The sequence below is a fragment of the Sesamum indicum genome, linkage group LG2 (genome assembly GCF_000512975.1).
Source record: "Sesamum indicum cultivar Zhongzhi No. 13 linkage group LG2, S_indicum_v1.0, whole genome shotgun sequence".
NCBI classification, from domain to species: Eukaryota; Viridiplantae; Streptophyta; class Magnoliopsida; order Lamiales; family Pedaliaceae; genus Sesamum; species Sesamum indicum.
Genome location: NC_026146.1, coordinates 1,234,016 through 1,256,942, shown reverse-complemented (window position 1 = coordinate 1,256,942; position 22,927 = coordinate 1,234,016). Strand labels below are relative to the sequence as shown.

The window sequence follows — 22,927 nt, the reverse complement described above, 5'->3', positions numbered from 1 at the left end:
AACAAAAGCGTGATAAAGCAGGGGAATTTCTTTAGGGTACAAAAAACACAGACATCACCCAACACTAGTAACAGTCGCCTCGTACTGAATACGGCGTGATATCCACGTCCTCTCATTCCGCTCATTCCGTCCAACAATGAGAAATACACAAATAAATACAATAAGAGAGAGAGAGAGAGAGAGATGCCCACCACCAACAGCCCCCCTCTCCGCCGTGTCGTGGTGTCGACTGCCGACAGAAAGAGTACTAAACTGCCAGTGTCTGTCTCCCTACCACCTCCCCTTTTACCAAGTTGCATAGTAATATAATAATCAGATCGGATTTCAATTTGAATTACTATTCCGTAATGATAATTTTATTATATTGATGATATTTAAACTCATAATTTTTTAAATTTTTAAAAATGCTCGATTTTTGACATACAATAAGTCGATAGCACAAAGTCCTTTTGGTCAAAATAAAATGTGTGCCTATTAAATTCACATATGCCTAACATATTATTGCCTTCAATTCCACACGGCATTTCTAATTTAATATTAATAGTTGGAACCTCATACTCCAATTATTCCCTCTCTCTTTACAGCTTGTTGGAATTTCATCTCTCCATTCTCCACCAACCATTTCATCTATTTCAACTCCTATTATTAATCAGTTTGAGTTCATGTATTCAGCTCTCACAATATATACAACTATTTATTTTATTTTATGTGAATTTTTATTATTATTTGTAGTCCTAATAATAAATTATCGAATATTGATATCTGACTCAATTTATTGAAATACTGATATAATTATTGTTTAAAAAGAAAAAATAAATGGTTGAGGTGTAAATTTTCAATGAGCAAATACAAGAATGAATTATTGTTATAATATTTTAACCAATAAAATTGCTTCCGCACAACCAATTATTCGAGAAATATTTTTTCACATTATCTGATGTAAATATGTATTTTTTTTTAATTATTGTGGGAATATTCTCCATAATATTACTCGTTTTTTATTTTAATACTTGGTTGCATGTTGTTATACATAGTGATTTTTTAAAATATTAAATTATTATTGTCTTTTATAATTTTGTGTGAAAGTAACGTGAAAACAAACATGATTATATTTCAAAACATACGGCTGCCAATATTTGAAATTAACTAATCATATAATAAAAAAAAATAATTGTTAATGTCGCTTTGCTTCATATCGGGATCTCATAATTAAGACACTGTAAGTTCGAATTTTATGAATATAAATATTTATTTATTTTTATACTAACTTATTATTTTTTTAATATTTCTTTAATTTGAATTATTAATAAATATATCGATCTTTAGTTATAAAAAAAAAAAAAAGCAGTTTTTATTATTATTTTTTCAAATGTTAACTTACAATAAATGAGCAAAGGAGAAAAAAAAAATGAAAAAATGATTTTGAAAAATCTGAGCACCATAAAGTCTTCAACTTCCCTCATTACCACGTTCCTCCGAATTCCCCACCCCACCCTACCCCCCGGCCCGGCGGGGTTAACAAAAACCGAACACCCTTCCTCCCAATCCCACTCATCATCTCACCGGGAAACTCTCGTTTCGCTCATTTTTCCGTGTAGCCCCTAATATTTCTCCCCCGATTCAATATCTATCTCCTATCCAATATATGCATAGAAACGTAGATGAATCTGTTTCTACACCGCCCCCATATTTAGTAAAAATTCTCTTACAATTCTATTTTTGTATGCAGAAACGAGATTGAGAAGTGAAGTTTTCAGTTATGCTAATCTTACAATGCATTCCTTCTGCTGTGTCTCGTCAATGACGGCCGAGTATTCTCCCATGCCGCCTCCTCCCCAACCGTCGTCCGATCCACTGCCCAGAGGTCAACATTCTTCGACGATCTCGGGTGCTTCGTCGAATCGTGATTTCGGGCCGGATCGCAGTTCGCCAGGTGCTGCGAGTAATAACAACAATCACGTTCAAAATAATCACAGCCGGGAGTTGAAGATCAACGATATAGTAGGGGATGGGATTTCTGGGATTTTGTATAAATGGGTGAATTATGGGAAAGGTTGGAGGCAAAGGTGGTTTGTGTTGCAAGATGGAGTTTTGAGTTACTATAAGATCCGTGGGCCGGATGGGATTGTTGTGAATCAGGAAACGGAGAAAGGGTCGAGAGTGATTGGGGAGGAATCCATGAGGCGGATTATGCGCCAGCACAGCAATCATCATCACAATCACCACAGAAGTGGGAGCGGTCTTTCGTCGCCAAATAGCAGGAAGCCCATTGGCGAAGTCCATTTAAAGGTTTCATGTTTTCTGGATTGTATTGTATCAGCAATAATGATTTGCATTGCTATATGTCGTATGTTCGGTGGAGTAATTTGTTTTCCTGAATTGAGTTGTAAGTGTCAGGTCTTGTAAGAGGATAAGTGATATGCCCGGATTTCATCTTAAGGATTCTTTACATGCAGAGGCTTCTTATAGAAATTGTCGCTTTTTCTTTGGTTGGGTGATACTCCGGTATTAATTTCCCCATTTGGCCCGATTTAAATTGTTTTCATTTACCAGAGGGATTTGTTGTTGTTTTGTGCTTTTGTTGTAATGGTTTGACTTTGTTTTGCCTGTGAAGTATACTGCATCATTTGTGTTACTTGTGGTAATAGAGTTCTTGTTATTGCATGCTTGATAATGGGGGTTTCTGTATTCTCCTTTTTGCTTCAGTTTTCATGATATATATGTACAGGTGTGTGTTTGTAATGAAATTGGAGAAAAGAGATCCGTATGGTCTTTCTCAATTGAGTAGTTTCTGTGCAGGTCTCATCTATTCGAGAGAGCCGATCAGATGATAAGAGATTCTCCATTTTTACGGGGACGAAGAGGCTCCATCTGAGGGCTGAGAGCAGAGAGGATAGAATGACATGGATGGAAGCATTGCAGGCTGTAAAGGATATGTTTCCAAGGATATCCAACAGTGAGCTAATGGCTCCCGTGGATAACCTTTCTGTCTCAACAGAAAAGCTGAGGCAGAGGTTGTTGAAAGAAGCTGTAAGTGAGGCTGCCATTCAGGAGACTGAGCTTATTATGAAGAATGAATTTGCTTCGCTGCAGAAGCAGTTGATGATCTTGAAGCAGAAGCATTGGCTCCTCATGGACACACTGCGGCAGTTAGAGGTACATGTTAAGATTAGTAGAAAATCTCTTGCAAGTTCAATTCAGAGTTCTTCAGTTTCCTCAAAGAATTATGCACATTGATGTGCTCTCAGATTTCCTTAGATTTCGTACCTGGTTGGCTTGGTCTTGTCGGCTGCTTGTTTCTTTCCTGTGCCCTGTATACTGGCTGTAGACAATTGCTTTTTTTTTCCATGCTTTTTGTACAGCTCAACACTTGAAATGAAATTGGTACTTGAGTATCTCTGTACCCTTTAGCACTAGCTTTTTGAATAAATGGATGAATAATCGACTTTTTCCATCAACACCTCTATTGATAATTTAGCTTTTTTAGTTTAATCATCTTTCAAGGTGGTCAGATTTTGATCATTCATTATATTAATTTTTTTTTCCAATTTTTTATTTACTATAGCAGTGTGGTTGCTGGGAGATGTTAGCTTTTCAGGCACTTGTTTAGCTTCTTTTTCTGTTCAGTCTCTTCTGTATCTATACTGCTGCTATGTCAGTTATAATTTTCTCACATAGTTCCGCCTTCATTTGATGCCTCTTTATATAATGGTGACACTGAAGAGAGATACACGTAAAATGTTGGATTTAGCTTTCCTTATGAAAGGGGCATCCACTAACCATCTAACTATAGTTATTTGTGCTCTGGTTTCTTGGAGTCCTTGATGGATACCGCATCATGGAAGTTCTTTTTGGTGTTAATTGCCAATACCACAGGTCCATGCAAATATATGCCCCAGCCCGACAGATCTTATGATTCAAGGGTGCTTCATGCTCGTATGTGCAACCAAAAGATGGGCGCTGGAACATTTGTGTTTTCAGTGCCTGTTCTGCCTGTAACTTTCTTTCCTGAACATAAGATATTTGTACTGTTTCCAGCTGATTAGTCTAATTTGGCTTGTCAACAACTGTGTCTTATCGTTCCCCTCTGTATGATTTTAGACTGCATTTCCATGCCCCCCAAATTGTTGAAGCCCAAATGATATTTCGGTCACCGGCGCCGGAATTCATTCTTTCCCCTTTCAGTGGAAGTAAAGAAGTGATACTGAGATCGTGTATCCTATTGCAATTTGACTAATATCATTGTGTTCTAATGCTTAAGAACCAATCTCATCTTGTTGCAAGGAAAATAGTTTCTGATGTTTTTTTCCGCAGTTGCATTGCAGAGGAATTTGGTTGACATTTAAATTTAACTGTTTCTTAATGTGTGTGAAAACCCGTTGTCCTTGATTCTATCTCTTACCTTCTTTGATTTATTTCCTCTTCACTCTTGAGAAAAAGCTGATTTTTCTACTCATATAAACCGATTATTATTAAACATAAATCTAAACCACCACTTGGCTATGTTTGTGGTTAGAGTGTTTTTGCTTATCTATCGTCATGGATGTATATTGTCTTTGCAAATTAGTAGGTAATGATAATTTCATTCTTTCCTCATCATATTACCAGAAGCAAACTTTTTATACATTGGCCTGCATGGAAACTAGTCAGTAGTTATCCGCTAATGGATTGGGATTATTCTTGCTGATCCGTGTGGGGCTGTTATGAATAGTATCTAATCCTTCCAGCATATTTTCTAACTTCCTGTTGCTTGGCAGCTGAACATGAATATCCATTCCGTTTCTATTACATTTTTCAGTTACATTCTGCTCTTTATTGTTGCATTAATAGGATTTTTGTTTACCTGACTCTCTCTGCTTCCAACATTCAGTGATTTATGAATGTACAGTATTATGTTATCTATCTAGTGACTTGTTCGATACATTACCCTATGTATTAAGTTGAAAATTCAAAAGTGTGCCTGTAGTCCACGCTGGTAGATGGAGAAGGAACTATTGACAGCTTTTTAAACTACTCTTGCTCTCTACTAGTGCTAAAAAATGGTTGCTATATTGTGTAGACAGAAAAGGTAGATCTGGAGAATACAGTTGTCGATGAGAGCCAGAGACAGTTAAAAGAAGTTGGAGCATCCTCTAGATCAAGGCAAGATAAGTATAGCGGTATGCTTCCCCAGTCCATAATTGCTTGAAAACCTTATTATGATTTCCCGTGTATAAGCTGCATAACTGAGTCCAACTCAATGTTCACCAATTTTCTGGTTGCAGTGGTCTTTTAATTTATAAAGTAGGAAGATGGTCAAAATGTTATCTCGGAATGCTGCCAACCTTTTCTAATTCTTCTTCCTTAAGAAAATCCAACTAATTTGGTTGTATAACTTTTATTCATATTATCCATTAAAACTGGGTTTACTATTGATATTATATTACATTTATGGTCTTGAGTTCTTTTATGTGCACACTAATAGTTCAGATATGTTCAGTGACACCTCATTGTCCTTCTGTATGCTTCTACCAGAAAGTGCCAGTGAGTCTGAGGATGAAAATGAGAGAGTGGATGTGGCAGAGGAAGATACAGATGAAGAAGACAACACCTTCTTTGATACCAGGGATTTTCTTTCTTCTGGCTCGTTTAAAAGTAGTGGATCTGACTTTAGGACTTCATCATTTTCGTCTGATGATAATGAAGATTGTGCTTTTGAATCTGAGGATGGTATTGATCATTCCATTAAATCTGCTGGAACAAACTTTCCTTATGTGAAGCGTCGGAGAAAATTGCCAGACCCTGTTGAGAAAGAGAAAGGAGTGAGTTTATGGTCAATGATTAAAGACAACATTGGGAAGGATCTTACAAAAGTCTGTCTTCCAGTCTACTTCAATGAGCCTCTCTCTTCTCTGCAGAAATGCTTTGAAGATGTGGAATACTCATACCTTATTGATCGGGCTTATGAATGGGGAAAACAGGTTGGTGTTTGCTAAGAGTATTAGTTGAATTTCTGATGGTACTTGCATTAACTGATGCACAGGCCACACTTCGTCATTGCAAACATCCTCTTTTTTATGTTTCCCAAAGTTAAAAATATAGGCAAGGTTCTTTTATATGTGCTTTATGGTGGTTCAATTTCAATTGGTTCAGCTACATCTCTCCAAATTAATTGAATATTTACACTCTTAGGATTATCATCTGTAGCCTACAAGCAGTCTCCTAGTTAATCTCCCCACTAGCTCTCCTATCAGTAGGAGTATATTAGAAATAAACAAAGGACATTGTTGGTTACTTGAGCTGGAAAATTATGTAAAATTATGTAGTCAGGAAAGCAGGAGTATTTATTTGAAGGCAGAAGGCAGAGAATGTCCATCTTATCTGCTCACCATCAAGTTTTGCCATCACACTTCGCATTCTTGTTTATTGTTTCTCTTAATTGATTTTGTTCTGGCTTTGTCCCTTGCCTTCCAATCTCCTGGTGCTCACGACCTATGTTTCTATTCTGATTACCCAGCACTTGCCTTTGGTGATTATGTTAGTATTTCAACATATTTTTTCTCTTCCTAAATATTTTCATTATTCTTACAATATTCATCTGAATTTGGGAGCAAGTGAGCATGTGATATTTGGTTGTCCTCAATTGTGTTACCTGCATAAAGTATCATGAATGCTCTCTTTGCTCATGGTGTTTCCAAATTGTCACTAGTTAGCATCTGACTTGTGATTTCTAAAATTCTTTATAGGGTAACAGCCTTATGAGGATTCTAAATGTAGCTGCATTTGCAGTATCTGGATATGCTTCTACAGATGGAAGAAATTGCAAACCTTTCAATCCACTGTTAGGAGAGACTTACGAAGCTGATTATCCAGATAAAGGCCTCCGATTTTTCTCAGAAAAGGTTTGACTTGATTTCTGCAGCAAACTTTTTGTGGGCGTCTTTTCATGTCTCACAAATATGGTTTCTGTATTAGTCTCCTATGCAAGTTACTTTAAGCAATAATAGATTTTGACAAGTACAGTCTTGTAAATTCACTGTAACTATTGTGGTCATACGTGCTTATCAAATGAGAACCAGAAAAGCAAAAATTAGAAAAGAAAACCTGAGTTCTTTTGATACAATTTTCTTAGGTATGGTGCGATTTCAACATTATGCTTTTAGTGTTTTGATGTATCAGATGGTTTAGTTTTTACTTCATAGTTGGAAGCCTACTGCTCATGTACTCCCTATTTAGTGCATACTGTTTCCTATACGTTATCTATATATAAATAAATAAGTGGCCAAGGCTGTTTTCCTTTGGATCAGGTTAGCCATCACCCCACGATTGTAGCATGCCATTGTGAGGGTAGAGGCTGGAAGTTTTATGGCGACAGTAATCTGAAAAGCAAATTTTGGGGTCGATCCATTCAGCTTGATCCAGTTGGTCTTCTGACCATTGAGTTTGATGATGGAGAAGTCTTCCAGTGGAGTAAGGTATCAACACAAGTGATCGGGAAGTTCCTCTTTTTTTTTTTTTTTTTCCTGATTTCATGTCATTAAGAATCACGTTACTTGTTATGACAGGTAACAACATCTATCTACAATCTTATCCTGGGGAAATTATATTGTGACCACTATGGTACAATGCGGATACAAGGAAACCGTAATTACTCTTGTAAACTGAAATTCAAAGAGCAGTCCATTATAGACAGGAATCCTCATCAGGTGCTCTACCTGTCCTACAAAATATTGCAACTATCTAAAGTAGATGACTTTGCTGTTCTTGGAGTAGTTATCTTAAGGGCTTTGCCATGACTATAGATTTTGAAATTCCAGGTGCAGGGAATTGTCCAAGACAAGAGTGGAAAGACAGTAGCAACCTTGTTTGGGAAATGGGACGAGAGCATGTATTACTCCAGTGGAGACTGCTCCTCCAAGCGAAAAGGTCATGAATCTCCATCAGATGCTCATTTGCTCTGGAAACGTAGCAAACCTCCAAAATTCCCCACGCGTTATAACTTGACGCGTTTCGCCATCACACTGAATGAGCTTATTCCAGGACTGAAGGTGGGTATTAGTGAGGGCTTAAACATATTGTGTGTGAGCAATTGTTGACTTTCTTGAGTCAATTTTGGAAGTGTAAATCCCTATACCATTTCACACTATGTTAAGTTGAAATCGCTCTGTTGAGTTGACAATACTTGGACATGCTTCAGATGCCTCCTTGGTATTTGTTATATCATAGGCATTTTAGTTTTCGCAGTCCATACGGTGTAGGGTTTGTTGGCAATGGGAGTAAAATATACTGGGCAACATTTATATGTTTTCTTATGCTCTGGTTATCAGATCAGAAAAACTGAAAGAGACTAACCATTTTCTTCAGGAAAAGCTGCCCCCAACCGATTCAAGGCTGAGACCTGATCAAAGATGCTTGGAAAATGGGGAGTATGAGATGGCAAATGCTGAAAAATTGAGGCTAGAGCAGCGGCAGCGGCAGGTAACTAATCTTGTTTAGTATCTCGAGTACGCATCAGCTTGAAATCACATGAATAATCTTGCCTGGCCTCTCTGCATATCCTACAGTTGACACATGTTCTTCATATTCTCTATATGGATATTGTGATCCACCTGAATCTCACAGTGATATGTTCCACCCATCGGTTTAATAACTATCTGACTCACTGGAAACCAGGCCAGGATGATGCAAGAGAGAGGGTGGAAGCCGCAATGGTTTGCCAAAGATGAAGCATCTGGTACATACCGTTACATTGGTGGATACTGGGAAGCTAGGGAACACGGCAATTGGGAATCGTGTCCCAACATTTTTGGTCAAATACCTTCTGATCACACTTCAGAATGAGTTTGATCTTAATTTTCCATTATGTTTTACTGTCTTTAGGAAAATATTGGAAGTCAGATGTTGATTGTTCATACGTCTGAGCTGCAAGTATGTCGATAGCGGTTGTGTATAGTAGTAAGATGAAGCAACCAAGTTGTTTCAATGATAGAGACTTTTTTTTTTTTTATCTTTTCATTTGTGTCCAGTTTTCCTTACAACTCATTTTTTACATCCTGAGACGTCTCACTATTCTTTAGCCCTTCATTTTTTCAATCTTGGATGAGGGCTGTATGCGTCTGTGAACACTGTCCTTTTTGGTTGTGAACAATGCTATTGCTACTACTATCATTTGTAAATTATCTTCCCATGTTGCCAATATTTTCTTTGTTATGATGAGGATTTGTGCCTCCTTTGCTGCAATTATAACTAAAACTGTTTCAAGTTTTTAAAAATACTTTTTGAAGTTTATCTGAATATTTAGGCTGCATTTATTTAGGTCGGGTATCCTAACTACTATGCCTTAACTCTTATTTACATGCATTTTGCTGGTATTGGTTTTGTTACGCATGGGGTGCTATAAAGTTGGATAAAATGGTTGCTCGCAATCCCAATTCTTAAGGTGGGATAAATAATCCCATCTTACTCACCAAATCTAAAGGTTTAGTTAGATCCTCCTTTCTGATAATATGAAATTGCATTATTATCTGTTTTCTTTTAAAAAAAAATGAAAATTAGAGTTACACTTGCATGTCCTTTGAGAGCTTATTTATTTGTATTAAGATTTGGATGGAAAATATTGATCTCAATAAAATAATTATACAAGTTTTTAAATGTACGTCAACATGCTCTGTAAATTATTGAGTCATTGATAATATGATTTGTAATTCAAAAGCTACTTTTTGAAAAATAATATTTTATTACAATTCCATCATTCGAACTTTACATATGTTATATTTACTGCCTTATCATTATAAAAATACGATTAGGTAAAGCTGAAAGTTTATGTAAGTTTTTTTGATTGAGATCAGTATTTTTCATTCAAAAACTTAATAAAAAGTATAATGTTGTATTTTCAGAGGGATGTAAATATATTAACTCAAATTTAAAATTACAATCTCAATTTATGTTGGGCTTGATCATGTGATTTTGAGTATTTTCAAAATCAAATTAAGATACACGTAAAGGTGATCATTGATTGGGTTGGATTTGGATCTTATTTCTAGTTTGGGCTGAAGTTGTTTCTGTATAAAGATTTTGGGCCTATATTGCTGATTGAAAATGGGCTCAATTCCCTGGTGGTGTTGGATAAGGATCCAGATATCTGGCCCCAATACTGAATTCGTGCACCGATTTAGGCTTTGCTACGACGCTGCCCCTAAGAGAACACAGCTATTTTAGTTGAGAACGACGACGTTTAGCTCTCTGGCGAAATCTCTCCGGTGCTCGCCTAAGCAAGCTATGCAGCTCACTCTCGAATTCGGGTAATTTTGTTTTCTTCTTTGGATTTCAATTTCGACGTTTGATTGTTCAATGCCGAAAACATAATCCTAATTGCGGAAAATCCCAACAACTAGTATGTTAACTGTACTCTACGAAATTGACATTTTTCGTGTTGCTTTTTGAGTTAAGGTGTATGACAATTACGTGCTATCTGTAACCCCAGTGAATCTTACGATGGCGGCAGTGAACCGTGTGCTTTTCCTTTCCTTTTAATTTGTTTTTTTGGTGTAAAATGTTATTTTGATAGCTTTAAGGGGCGATCAAAGCTTTTCTACGTTATGAGCAGCAGCAAAGGAGCAAGCTTTAGTCCTAGATTTTTATGCTCTTCCTACATTTCTGTAGTCTTTAATTTGCAACACAGTCGTATGGTTGGATGACATGTTGGGGCAATGACTCAAATCGCTACTGTTTTGAAATTTTTAGTGCATAATGAGTTGATTAAAGTAACAATACACTTACTGTTACAGAATGAAGCAACTACACCCAAGAATGTGAACCAATCATGTTGTTGTTTAATGCTCTTTCTGAAGCTAAGAAAACATGCACTATCTCTCACTTGATGATGGCTCAGAAAGTTTTTTGCTTCAAGTTCGTATTTGTTGTCTTTTCGGACTTCATTTTCTGTTATACTGCAATTCTGAGATTTTTTTTCCTGTTTGAATGCCAGTGGTGGCCTGGAACTTCTGTGTGATTCCGTGAAAATCCACAATGTCAATGTTGAACCACAAGCTGAAGGAAAGAAGGTTAATCCCTTTCGTGCGGCTGTTCCTTCTTGGAAGCCTTTTTTTTCTGTACACTAAAGTGAAGTTGGTATGTTTTGTTTGGTTTTCAACAGTTAACCATGAAACACTTGCTCTCATGGGTCCGCACCAACTTGATCAAAGAAAGACCTGAAATGTTTATGAAAGGAGATACTGTGTAAGTAATTTAATTAGTGTATTTTGACTGCATTTTGCACACATTATAATATTTCATATTTTAACATCAAAATGCTTTGTGATACTCCTATGAATGTTTGCCATTCTGGCAAGGTAATTCTGCGCACCTGCTACTAACCCTTGAACAAATATTGCTGGATGGATTTAGTGGCCTTCCAGCATAAAAAATTATTATAATTAGGTAAACTAATCAAAATATGTTTTCACCTTCCCCAATTTGGCTGTGGAAAATATATAATTTACTGATGTACTCTTCAGTGGCCTTCCGATGATATCTTGTTCTGGTGTAATGTTGTCCTAGAGATTATGTGAAATATACACGATTATATCTTCTTTTGCATGAAACTGATATTATTGATATTATTCCTATAGCAACCACTATCTTTAATTCGCTTCCGGTAGTCATTCAACATTGTCCACTGTTATACTTCCCCGCATGTTTTTTGTTATCCATTAGCACAAGAGAATGTGAAAAAACTACAAGTTTCAGGAAAGGTTTCTTTATGGTGCTGATCTATATTAGGTAGTGGATTTAACTGATTACGATGGGAAACTGTTGTTCTTCTCTCACCCAGTTATGTTGATTTATACGAGTTTGAGTGCTCAAGTCATGCACTTGAAGAATAGATGAAGTGCTAACACTTTGGTATTTTGTCGTCCTGCATGCAGGAGACCTGGAGTTCTGGTCCTAGTAAACGACTGTGATTGGGAACTAAGTGGGCAGCTTGAGACAGTGCTGGAGGAGAAGGATGCTGTAGTTTTCATCTCAACTCTGCACGGTGGATAAAATCTATTTACACACCATGTTAACTTTAGCCGGAGGTGATACAGATATTTCAAACCCCATCAATCCACCTTCTTCAAGAAATAAATTGCACTGTGTAAACTCTTGATGCTAGGCGTAATCCTTAAATTGGTCTATACTTTGATGTTTATACGACACTCTTATTACTACAGTAATCAAGTGGGAAGAGCTGGACTCCTATTTTTCTTAGGTCCTTTACGTGAAGACTCAACAACATGTGCACACACACACACACGCACACACGGACGCAATTGATCTTTGGTTTGGCTCCTTTCTTGTTTCGGGATAAGAATTGTTGATTCTAAGCTAGGAAAGCAACATTGCCTAACTCGTGACAGGGTAAATGGTGTGGAAGTTTCCAAGAATTCTTTCGAGACGATTATGCAACAGATTGTGGGAACATGTCCTTTTGGGAACGGCATGCCGTCCATAAATTCTTGTATCGTTGTATGATGTGGAAGGCCAGAAAATTGAGTTGCGTGACAAAACTTTCTTCAGCTTAGATATGATGTTGAGTTACACAATTGTTCATGCAAAAATGCGGCCCACAGCGTGGCGTGCTGCCCTTGTACTGTACCCGCAAATGTCGACAAAATTGAGGATTTCACAAATCTTACAAAGAGGGTTTAAGTGATTATGTACATTGAGATGGAGATTAGTTGCCGTTCTAACATTCTTGGGTGTTTAGAATTTCACAGAAGGTGGGGACTATAGGACTCGTGTGTACTTTGTATTGGTTCATGAAGTTATTAAAGAAATGATAAAGAGGTCTTAAATTCAATTTTGGAGAATGTTAGAACTAATACTACGTCTTTGGAGAAGATGACAGTGAGTCATTAAGGGTCGTCTCATCATCTGCACAATTTTCTGTTTGGACGTAAGAACAGGGTATTATACATCTTCAAGACCGAGCAAATAAAAAAGACAAACTGTTACCCAGTGTTGAGAGTGGGATTCGAACCCACGCCCTTTCGGACCAGAACCTTAATCTGGCGCCTTAGACCAACTCGGCCATCTCAACTGGTTGACTGGGCAAGAGCATGAAAACAAAACAGAGAAGAGTTCTTATTCTGATATCTGACTGACATGTTACAAAGAATGAAGATCCTACAATGAAAGATGAGTGATGTCATGTGATACATACATATACATGCAAATACAATGCATATTCTTTGGGGTTTCTGCCATCTTTCTTTACTCTTATTTATATAAGATATAGTTGATGGACGTATGGATGCATGCATGCCATTTCATCAGATTTGACATCTGTTGCGATCCAGTACATATATATAAGATAGGTTTTGACAAGTGTGTCAACATGTGTTATTATTATTATCAATATGATGAGTATGCAGTCTCATGCATGCATGATTTGATCATACTGACTGATGATCTTGTCTCAGCCGTCAATCACGCCCCTTTCCCCAACGCCTTAGCTTCCAATCCTCTTTCTTCATACAATTACCAGTAGCTACCCGCTTTTACTCGTTTTCCTCCATTTCTAAGTTCAAATTCTATCTGATTTTATCACTTTTTTTTTTTTTTATGGGAATGCGATGGCTCAATGTTGATTTAATAACAAATATTTATTTGGATCATACGTTTAAATTATGTCCTGTTAGCAGTGAAATATAATATATATACACATATTAATGTACGTGTGCAACGGAAAGCTAACACTAAAATTATTAATTTACGAAATTTCTAGAAATGAATAAATAAAACTATTAGCCCTTTAATTGATTGGGCCAAACTCTATGAACAATTAATTCAAGGATAACTATTATATATGAAGAAAAAAAACAAAGAAATTGAAATCCCACCAAGCAATATATATGATGCATGTGAGACAAATAATTCATTTGTTGGCCAATATAATTAAATATATATTGAAGAAGATAATAATCCCCCCCAACTATCACTATCCAATCACCCCCACCCCCACTCCCACTCCCACCCTCAAAAAGAAGAATATATATATGAAGGGTATAGTGTATATATATAGAGCATGCAATTGGAAAGATGCATGGTGATAGGAATTGTTGATATGGGGATGGATGGGACAAGATATACTAATAAGTAACATGATGCATTATATATGTAAGTCATATTAACATCCACAAACATTTTGTGATCACAGGAATTCCAGAAACATACATTACAACAATCATTTTCATGTGTGGTGCCCCCCCCCCGACTACCCTCTTGACCCAACCTCACATGCACTCTGCCTCATTTTACCACCTTCTTGCCCCATTTCCCACTACCCACTACTTCTGTCTCTGTTCATTTGATATATATAATGTAATCATATTAGTTTCGGATGTATGGTCTTGGGACTAATTAGGATTGTTATATGATGTGATGGGTTTTGAGATTGGATTATTTGATTCTAATGATATGTTTAATAATGGGTGTCAAGCTTTTATAGTTATGAATAAGAATAGTTTATAGTAAATTTATAGGGGTGCATCATGGCCTCATCTTTAACCCTAACTTGTTAATTTGAATTGTTTGCTTCAACCTACTCTTTCTACTATGCTACGCAAACACAAACAACTAATATCGCTAATCAGCTCTTACTCCTACTTCAAAAATTCAAATTTTTTAATTATGTTTGATTAATTTTCAGCTAAAACCTTTATATATAATCATATTTGTTTTAGTATTTCACCAAACCATACCATTTGGACAAACATCCTCATAGATACATATCTAGTCCAGAAAAGCGGGTAGTTCTCTCTCCACACAGTTTCGCTTCTTCCTTCTTTTGTCTTTCTTTGTTTCGTCCTCGGTGAGGTTAAGCGTCTGTTCAACTTGGTACATACGTGATCTTTTGCACGAATTCAGCGATTTCCATGTGCAATTTCGTCACAGATTGCTAACTCCTCCAAGACCAAGTATTGGGTCATTGAGAATAAAACAAGAACAATGAGTTTGTCGGGCACATCTACGACAACGACCTTCGACCGCTCAAGTTAGGTTGATCGAGAGAAAAGTTTGCGATCACAAAGTTCGATCTCAAAGAACGTGTAACAGTTACCTCTAATTATGGCGTCTGGGTCTATTTATAGAACACAGCTGGATACTGTTGACTGGGCCACGTGATCGAACGACTGCTGTTAACCGGGTCTTCAAAGGCGGAGTTGGATCCGGGTCGGATCCTTTCCGACCCGTCCGACAGAGGAAGCGCGGATCTGTAGTGAAAAAGATGGTAATACCCTTAATGAAGGGTGTTTTTGGCATTTCCTAGCATATTTTACTAGATACCCATCAATTGGATTTGGGGTAATTAAAATAAGAAATCATTACATTTTCATCTCATAATCTATGACAAATTATTATTATTATTTTTTGTATAATTACATAAACCACTCTCTCGCACCCAAAAAAATACAATAATTTGTGTAATGATGTTGATGTTTTTAGAGAATGTATGTATAATTTTTCAAAAAATGGGGGATGATTTGTGTAAATAATGTTAATATTTTTTTGTTGCATGTATATATAATTTTTCTGAAAACATGGGTGGTTTCTACAATTTTTTGGATCTATGTGTAAATAACTATAACAAAAATAAAATTTAGGTATAATTATTTAAAAATTAAAAAAAAAATGGGGGGAGGCCCCTTGGGTCCGTCATTGCATAGAATATGATTAATTAGGTACCTTCTCATTTATAAGTCTTCTAGAAAAATAGAAAATAGAAAATTAACCCACATGCACTTAACTCCTGCTTATAAATAAAAGTCAATACCAAATCAAATAAAAGTGAATAATAATGAATCCTACCCACCAATTTTATTTTTTAAAAAGAAAAAAAAAAGTAATTAATAACGAAATTAAATAATAATAAATAGGAAGATGGGCAGTTGAAAGCATATAATTTTAGGACCAGTAATTCTTTATCTGACGGGTAAGATTGAGGTATCACAATTAAAAGATTATAAATTTGAATTCTGCTTATCTAATTTAATGTTCTATTACTAATAATAGTGTATTATTTTTTTATTTGCTTTTGAATTTATTGATTAATTTAAAAATATTGATGATTTATGTACTAAATATTGTAATAAAATTATGGTGGATGTATTTTCAATATGTTAGGAGTGATGGTTGGGCATTATGGCCATTAAAAAAGGGGGTGACCCAAATAATAAAAAAGTGGGGTGGAGAGGGGTCATTTGGAATTTATGAAGAGTAAGGGGGGTTGGCTCCCAATTTATGATCCACCACCACCCCGAAATCGACAACTCTATGCTAGGACTCATGCCTCCCTTCTATTCACGACTTGCCTTTATTTTCTTCTGCCACTTCTACTCTGGACTAAAAATCATTTACAGTGTTTGGATTCGTTTTTTAGTATTTTGTGGAAATAGGAAGGGAAAAATAAAGATAAATAAGTGTGCGTTAGAGATAGTATGTATGTTTACATTTATTTTAGAGATAATCTAAAATAAATTTTGTATGTTTAATATTGTGTTTTAGGAAATAAAAATTACTATTCATTGTCAAATCATGTCTTTTTTTATATATATTTATGTATATATATATATTTATGTTAAAACAGTTAAAATCCACATAAGGTGTTTTTGAATGATGGCAAACATTGAGTATATTTTAACTCATCTCGGAGATAAATTGAAAATGAAAACAAACATAGTGATTTATTTCGATTCACTTTTCGTATAATTAAATATTTTGTAAAATATAATTTTCAATTAATTAATTAATTTAATTCATACATAGCACCACTCATATGCTAATACTCTTTTATCTTATGCTTATTATGGGCTAGCTGGTCACTTGGTTTTGTTGGGGATTTCTAGATTTATTTTTGAGGTTAAATGCAATTTATTCCGTATGATACGTAAAATGAGCAAATACTCCCCTATAAAAATAGAATTAACAAAATACCCTCCCGTATTTCAAAAAATAAAGCAAAATACCCCTCGTAAAAAAATTAGCAAATTATCCTCATGTATTTTAAAAAATAAAGCAAATTACTCCTTATCAATGGTTTAGATGGGGAGCGATTTGCTTCATTTTCCAAAATACAAGGATGATTTACTATTTTATTCTTTTCAGAAATTTTTTGCATATTTTTCATACCACAGAGACTAAATTGTATTTTTCTCTTTAATTTTCAGTCAAATGAAGAGAAAATTGGTAGTTATGTAGGATCAAGAATATGTTCAATTTTATAATAAAATAGGAGAGTAGTTAAATTATAATTTAAATAAAATATTTTATAGTGAGGAAATGAAATGATTATTCATTGGTCTTAATTTTAAAGTGGTTGATAGCTAGGCTGGTCGAATTTATTCCCCAATTCCCTGCCCCCTACCATTTATCATAACTAATAATTAAAAAAAGAAAATAGACTAGTGATTGAAATTATAATTTTTTAGCTTATTTCATTTTTTAAATATTTTTTAAATTAAAAATAATTATACAGTCCCTCGACGGTGAAATATTGGACATTACTACTTTATTAGTACGAATCTATTATTTTTGATTAATATTTGAAGAAAACACGTAGAGAAGAAGATTAAAAATGGGTAAAACAAACAGTATATAGGATATTACAATCCATTAAAATTTTTATAAAAATTTAAAAAATATATAAATTATAATTCATAATTCAAAATGGTATTTTGATCAGTTAAAAAAAAAAAAAAAAGGAATGGAAACCTTATGAACTGAAATAGTTATTCTAAGCCTTGATGCTTAATAAATAATAGAGATATCGATGATGTCTCAGCTTAGTGTTAATATTAAGATTGAGGTTCTTTCATTAACAAGTTATCACGTGTTTTTTAAGTCCCACAAGATGTGCGAATATTTATTTCACTTTGTGTGTGTTATAGTAATTTATTTGTTATTAACTATTTATTAAATTGATGTAATTTTATATTTTAATTTTAATCATATTAATGCATTAGTTAAATAGACGTATTATTAGTGGGAGGGTAAAAGATGACGGGCAAAACTCGTATGGGCAGTGCAGCTATTAGGGTGACACCCACAACCACATGGGATTAAAACACAATTAACATTATTCATGTTGAAATGGTGATTAGATGTGGGAATGAGAAATCCAATTGAGAACCCACTAGAGATAATGTAATGGGCCCACAGTTGGTCCACCTAGGCCACCTAGGAGGTTGGTTTCTATGTGTGTGTGCCTTTTGCAATTGATGATGCACCACCCTTTCCGATGCTTAGATTAAAAGGAACATCAAATTATTGTTTGCATTTCCATTTATTATTACTACACATCCATATCTAATCTAATTATATATATATTTATTGTAGTTTAAAAAATTATATTTAATATTTTTAATTTTTAAAGTTTGTTTCGTCTAATAAATAAATTTATTCATTAGTTAAAATTTTATCGAATATGATGAAATTAACAAAAAGAATTAGATAAAAAATTATATTTGCCATCGATTGACTTATTATTTCATTTGTTGCAAGTAAAAAAAAAATTATGACAAAATTACTCTTAATACATATTCACATATTAATTCATGTGACAAGATATATTTTTATCGTTATAAGGGTAATTTAGTCATAAAAAAATTATTTGACATGTAATAAATAAGTAACTACAGAGAGTACAAATGTAATTACACTAAATCTCTGGAGAGAAGGGTGTGATTATTTGTATAAAATTAGATAATAATTATCGGGTCACTGAGTGACAATTACACAAAAGTAAAATTCAAATTTATAATTTTATAGTGACGTGGCTTCAATTTTACCAAACATGTTTTAAAAAATTTGTTCATAGTACAGACCGTTTTTTATGTGTATAACTAATTAAAAATTCAACAATATGAAATATAAAGTATGACAGAAACACAGCATTATAATATAACAGCTGGTGAATTAAAAAAAGAAAAAAGAAATTGAGAATTCCAAGAAATATTTGAACATGTAATGAATTGGCAGCATTTTAGGACAGTAACAAGAAACAACAAAGTGTTATTTTATAATTTCAAAGTTGACAAAATCTCAATTACAGATGACACTATAATATATATATATATATATACATCATCGGGATTCTATTTCATCATTTTTATAAATAATAATAATAATAATAATATTATGGGTCACCAACCATTACCATTTAACTTTAATTACATCATTCTTAATCAGAAACAAATATTAAATAATAATCATATAATTAACCGAAACTAAAAGGACTCGGATTATGCAATTAATAATAATAATGAAGGAGACGTAAAGTGATTTTAGTACAAACCTGTGGAACAATCGCCCAACTTTGGATACTTCACCAATCTTATTTATTTTTACTTACCAAAATGACAATTATATTAAGATTGTAATAAATTTTTGAATATAGAATAAAAGAAATAATGGATCTAAAATATTAAGAAATAAATAATGAAATAGGGAAAAAGTGATGGGTTAGATGAGATGATAAGAGTAGTGTAGGTATTTGAGGCGTTGAGGAGGAGGGTAGTAGTAACAGTAACAGTAGCAGTAACGGAGGAGGTGGTGGTGGTGTTTTTGTTTTGACACCATAAAATATATAGATAGGCGTAGGCAATGCCGTCACGTCACCATGAAATCAGAGAGATATTCCCCTGTTTTGGCAGCTCCCAGGGTATATTCGTAATTTCATCCCCCACATGTCTGTACATAGTATCAATGCTGCTTATAGACGGTTCGGTTGGGTGTGTACGTATAGGGTTGTAATTAAGCAAGCAATTTGAGCACCGCGTTTTTCCCAAGGACACCCCAAACAATGCAACATTGCAAATGCTACGCCGTCTGATTTATTACCTGCTCTCCTCTCCTCTCTCTCTCTTTTTCTTTCTCCCCTTTGCCTTTTCTTTTTCATTTTTTTTGTTTATTCATTTCATTTCATCTTTTTCTTTCTTTCTCTCTCTAGAAACCTTCCCTCTACTCTTCTGTTTGCCAGGATTCCCAACTATTCTCCCCCTTCACAACCCACTCAAATCAATCTCCTCCTTTGTTTTCTTCTTCTGTAAACGTTGTAGCAAGTGGGCCCGAGAAATGCTACTGGAGTTGGAGTCCTCAGCTGTTCATCGTTTTTGCCGGCCGTAGTTGTTCAGTCCAGCAATACCCAGCAAACTTCTTTGCTAGCCCAGATACTCATAAACCCTGCTGTTGTTATCTTTGAGATAATAAACACGTAAAAATGCCTGAGCCACAGCTGTTGTCCACGGAGCCAGCCGAAAATGACAAGAAAAAATCGAAAGATGAGAATTTAGATAGAGAGAAGGAGAAATTAAGTGATAACTCCACCACAGCTACGACGCCGAGATCAGTAATTATCATCCCTCGAAGCAAATCCCAAGCCACCTGCCGTCGGGTAACACCCACTTCGATTTCTGAGACCAACTCAGCTAATGTTCTCGAGAAGCACCTACCCAACGGGGATCTGTATATCGGAACGTTCTCCAACAACACACCCCACGGGTTAGGCAAGTACTTGTGGAAAGACGGGTGCATGTACGAAGGGGAGTGGAAGAAAGGAAAAGCGAGCGGCAAGGGGAAATTTTCTTGGCCGTCGGGGGCGACGTTTGAAGGCGAGTTCAAGTCTGGTCGGATGGAGGGTACGGGCACGTTTATCGGGTCCGATGGGGATATGTATAGAGGGTCCTGGTCGGGGGATCGGAAGCACGGTTACGGGGTTAAGCATTACAGTAATGGGGATTATTACGAAGGTCATTGGAAGAGGAACTTGCAAGATGGGCAAGGGAGGTACCTGTGGAGGAATGGGAACGAGTATATTGGGGAGTGGAAGAATGGGATGATTCATGGGCGGGGGGTTTTAGTTTGGAACAATGGGAACAGGTATGACGGTAATTGGGAGAATGGGGTTCCAGAAGGCCACGGAGTTTTTACTTGGCCTGATGGGAGTTGCTATATCGGGTGCTGGTCGAATGATTCGTGTAAGAACAGCAATAGGACACAGATCTTGAACGGTACTTTTTATCCTGCCCACAAGGCCAAGTACGGGAACGGGATTGGGAATGACGAAGGTTTAAAGGGGTATTTCAGTAAGTTATCCACGCCGTTGATGGTGGTGGGGGAGGAGACTGTGAATGTTATGGTCGGAGGGAAGAAGAGGTCCTCCGTGGATGGAGGGATGACGGAGAGGCCTTTTCCTAGAATTTGCATCTGGGAATCGGATGGGGAAGCCGGAGATATTACTTGTGATATTATTGATAATGTGGAGGCCTCAATGTTGTACAGAGATGGGTTTCCGTTGAATCGAGATGGGATTAAACAGTTTAGGAGGAACCCCTGTTGTTTTAGTGGCGGGGAAGTGAAGAAGCCGGGACAGACAATATCGAAAGGGCATAAAAGTTATGATCTGATGCTCAATCTCCAGTTGGGTATAAGGTATTAAGAATGAACTTGTGTTTATGGAAATGAATTTGATGATTGGGTGTTCTTGTGTTTCCGATTTTCTAAAGCTTTTATTCAACTGGCCTAAATTTTTCTTCAGGTATTCCGTGGGGAAGCATGCTTCGATTTTGCGAGATCTTAAGCTGAGTGATTTTGATCCTAAGGAGAAGTTCTGGACTAGGTTTCCTCCTGAAGGATCGAAAATCACACCCCCCCATCAGTCTATGGAGTTCCGGTGGAAGGATTATTGTCCTGTGGTATTTAGGTAATCAAATTTCTTGAATTTGGCCTGTTTAATATGTAGTAGAATGCATTTCTTCTTCGTACATTCTGCTTTATATTATTTTGATTTTTAGTTTATCAATATCCTATTGGTTATTGAAAGTTCAACTTGTGCTTTATATGGATTCTAAAATTGTGAATTTCTTTATTGGGTTGTCAGACATTTGAGGGAGCTATTTCAAGTAGATCCTGCGGATTATATGTTAGCTATTTGTGGGAATGACGCTTTAAGAGAACTTTCAAGGAAGAGTGGAAGCTTCTTTTACTTGACACAGGATGATAGGTTTATGATCAAAACTGTAAAGAAATCAGAAGTCAAGGTTGGTTGGCCGCCTCTTTTACTTGTTAAAATTAGGGAAAAGAATGTTATCTAGATTAGTAATGATACTAGATTGACAGCAAAACTTGTTTACCTGTAGCTCTTCGAAATTTCTATTTCAAGGGGGTGGTTTCAGTTGCAAAATTGAAGTTTGGTTATTTGTTTCTTCAGGTGCTTCTTAAGATGCTTCCTAGTTACTATCAGCATGTCTGCCGTTATGAGAATTCTCTTGTGACAAAGTTCTATGGAGTCCATTGTGTCAAACCAGTTGGTGGAGTCAAGGTATGTGCTGGTTCATCAAATTTTTTTGTTTGCCTGTTATGTTCTGAATCTCTGCATATAACTAACTTAAACCACATTGTCATAAATTAGACCCGGTTCATTGTAATGGGAAATTTGTTCTGCTCGGAGTATCGAATCCATAGAAGGTTTGATCTGAAAGGATCATCCCATGGCCGAACAACTGATAAGCCTGAGGGAGAGATTGATGAAACCACAACTCTCAAGGACCTAGACCTCAACTACGTATTCCGGCTGCAGACCAATTGGTATCAAGAACTTATCAAGTTAGTTTGGTGCATCTCTTCTTTTCCTATGGATTACTCTATTTTATAATGTTGGCATTTTCCTGATCTGCTGATCATCTTTCCAGACAAATTGATCGTGATTGCGAATTCCTGGAGGCAGAACGGATAATGGATTATAGTCTTTTAGTTGGCGTGCATTTTCGTGATGATAGTACCGGGGACAGAATTGGATTGTCACCCTTTCTGTTGCGTACAGGTAATTTAATTTTAAACACTTTCTTGATTGATAGATTAGTTGCTCGGACATGAAGATCGCTTATACCAAATTCTTTGCTCCACA

General features: G+C 35.8%; 3 protein-coding genes and 1 non-coding gene across 5 annotated transcripts in view; 3 read left to right on the top strand and 1 right to left on the bottom strand.

Annotated features, from left to right (window-relative positions):
- LOC105176544 (oxysterol-binding protein-related protein 1C) lies at positions 1,464-9,177 on the top strand. 2 transcript variants are annotated; one of them, XM_011099379.2, is made up of 10 exons: positions 1,464-2,289; positions 2,800-3,156; positions 5,060-5,159; positions 5,515-5,960; positions 6,726-6,881; positions 7,287-7,454; positions 7,545-7,685; positions 7,797-8,027; positions 8,344-8,457; positions 8,653-9,177. In XM_011099379.2, exons 1-10 carry the CDS (start codon positions 1,774-1,776, stop codon positions 8,818-8,820), a joined length of 2,397 nt encoding a protein of 798 aa, XP_011097681.1. In that variant the 5' UTR covers positions 1,464-1,773; the 3' UTR covers positions 8,821-9,177. The 2 variants fall into 2 exon arrangements, with proteins under 2 accessions (XP_011097681.1, XP_011097690.1); XM_011099388.2 differs by having other exon boundaries at positions 2,154-2,289; positions 2,789-3,156.
- On the top strand, positions 10,126-12,235 carry LOC105176537 (ubiquitin-related modifier 1 homolog 1). The gene is made up of 4 exons (XM_011099367.2): positions 10,126-10,280; positions 10,967-11,042; positions 11,135-11,217; positions 11,907-12,235. Exons 1-4 carry the CDS (start codon positions 10,258-10,260, stop codon positions 12,022-12,024), a joined length of 300 nt encoding a protein of 99 aa, XP_011097669.1. The 5' UTR covers positions 10,126-10,257; the 3' UTR covers positions 12,025-12,235.
- Positions 12,983-13,063, bottom strand: TRNAL-AAG. Its single transcript has one exon. It is a non-coding gene; the product is annotated as a tRNA-Leu (tRNA).
- LOC105176528 (phosphatidylinositol 4-phosphate 5-kinase 1-like) overlaps positions 19,789-22,927 on the top strand; it is a 4,632-nt gene continuing 1,493 nt past the window's right edge. The window contains exons 1-7 of the mRNA XM_011099353.2: positions 19,789-21,453; positions 21,560-21,724; positions 21,902-22,061; positions 22,232-22,342; positions 22,433-22,626; positions 22,713-22,849; positions 22,921-22,927. The exon at positions 22,921-22,927 is cut by the window's right edge and continues 81 nt beyond it. Coding sequence (XP_011097655.1) covers positions 20,243-21,453; positions 21,560-21,724; positions 21,902-22,061; positions 22,232-22,342; positions 22,433-22,626; positions 22,713-22,849; positions 22,921-22,927 — 1,985 coding nt within the window. The 5' untranslated portion in view covers positions 19,789-20,242. The remainder of the gene's footprint in view (positions 21,454-21,559; positions 21,725-21,901; positions 22,062-22,231; positions 22,343-22,432; positions 22,627-22,712; positions 22,850-22,920) is intronic.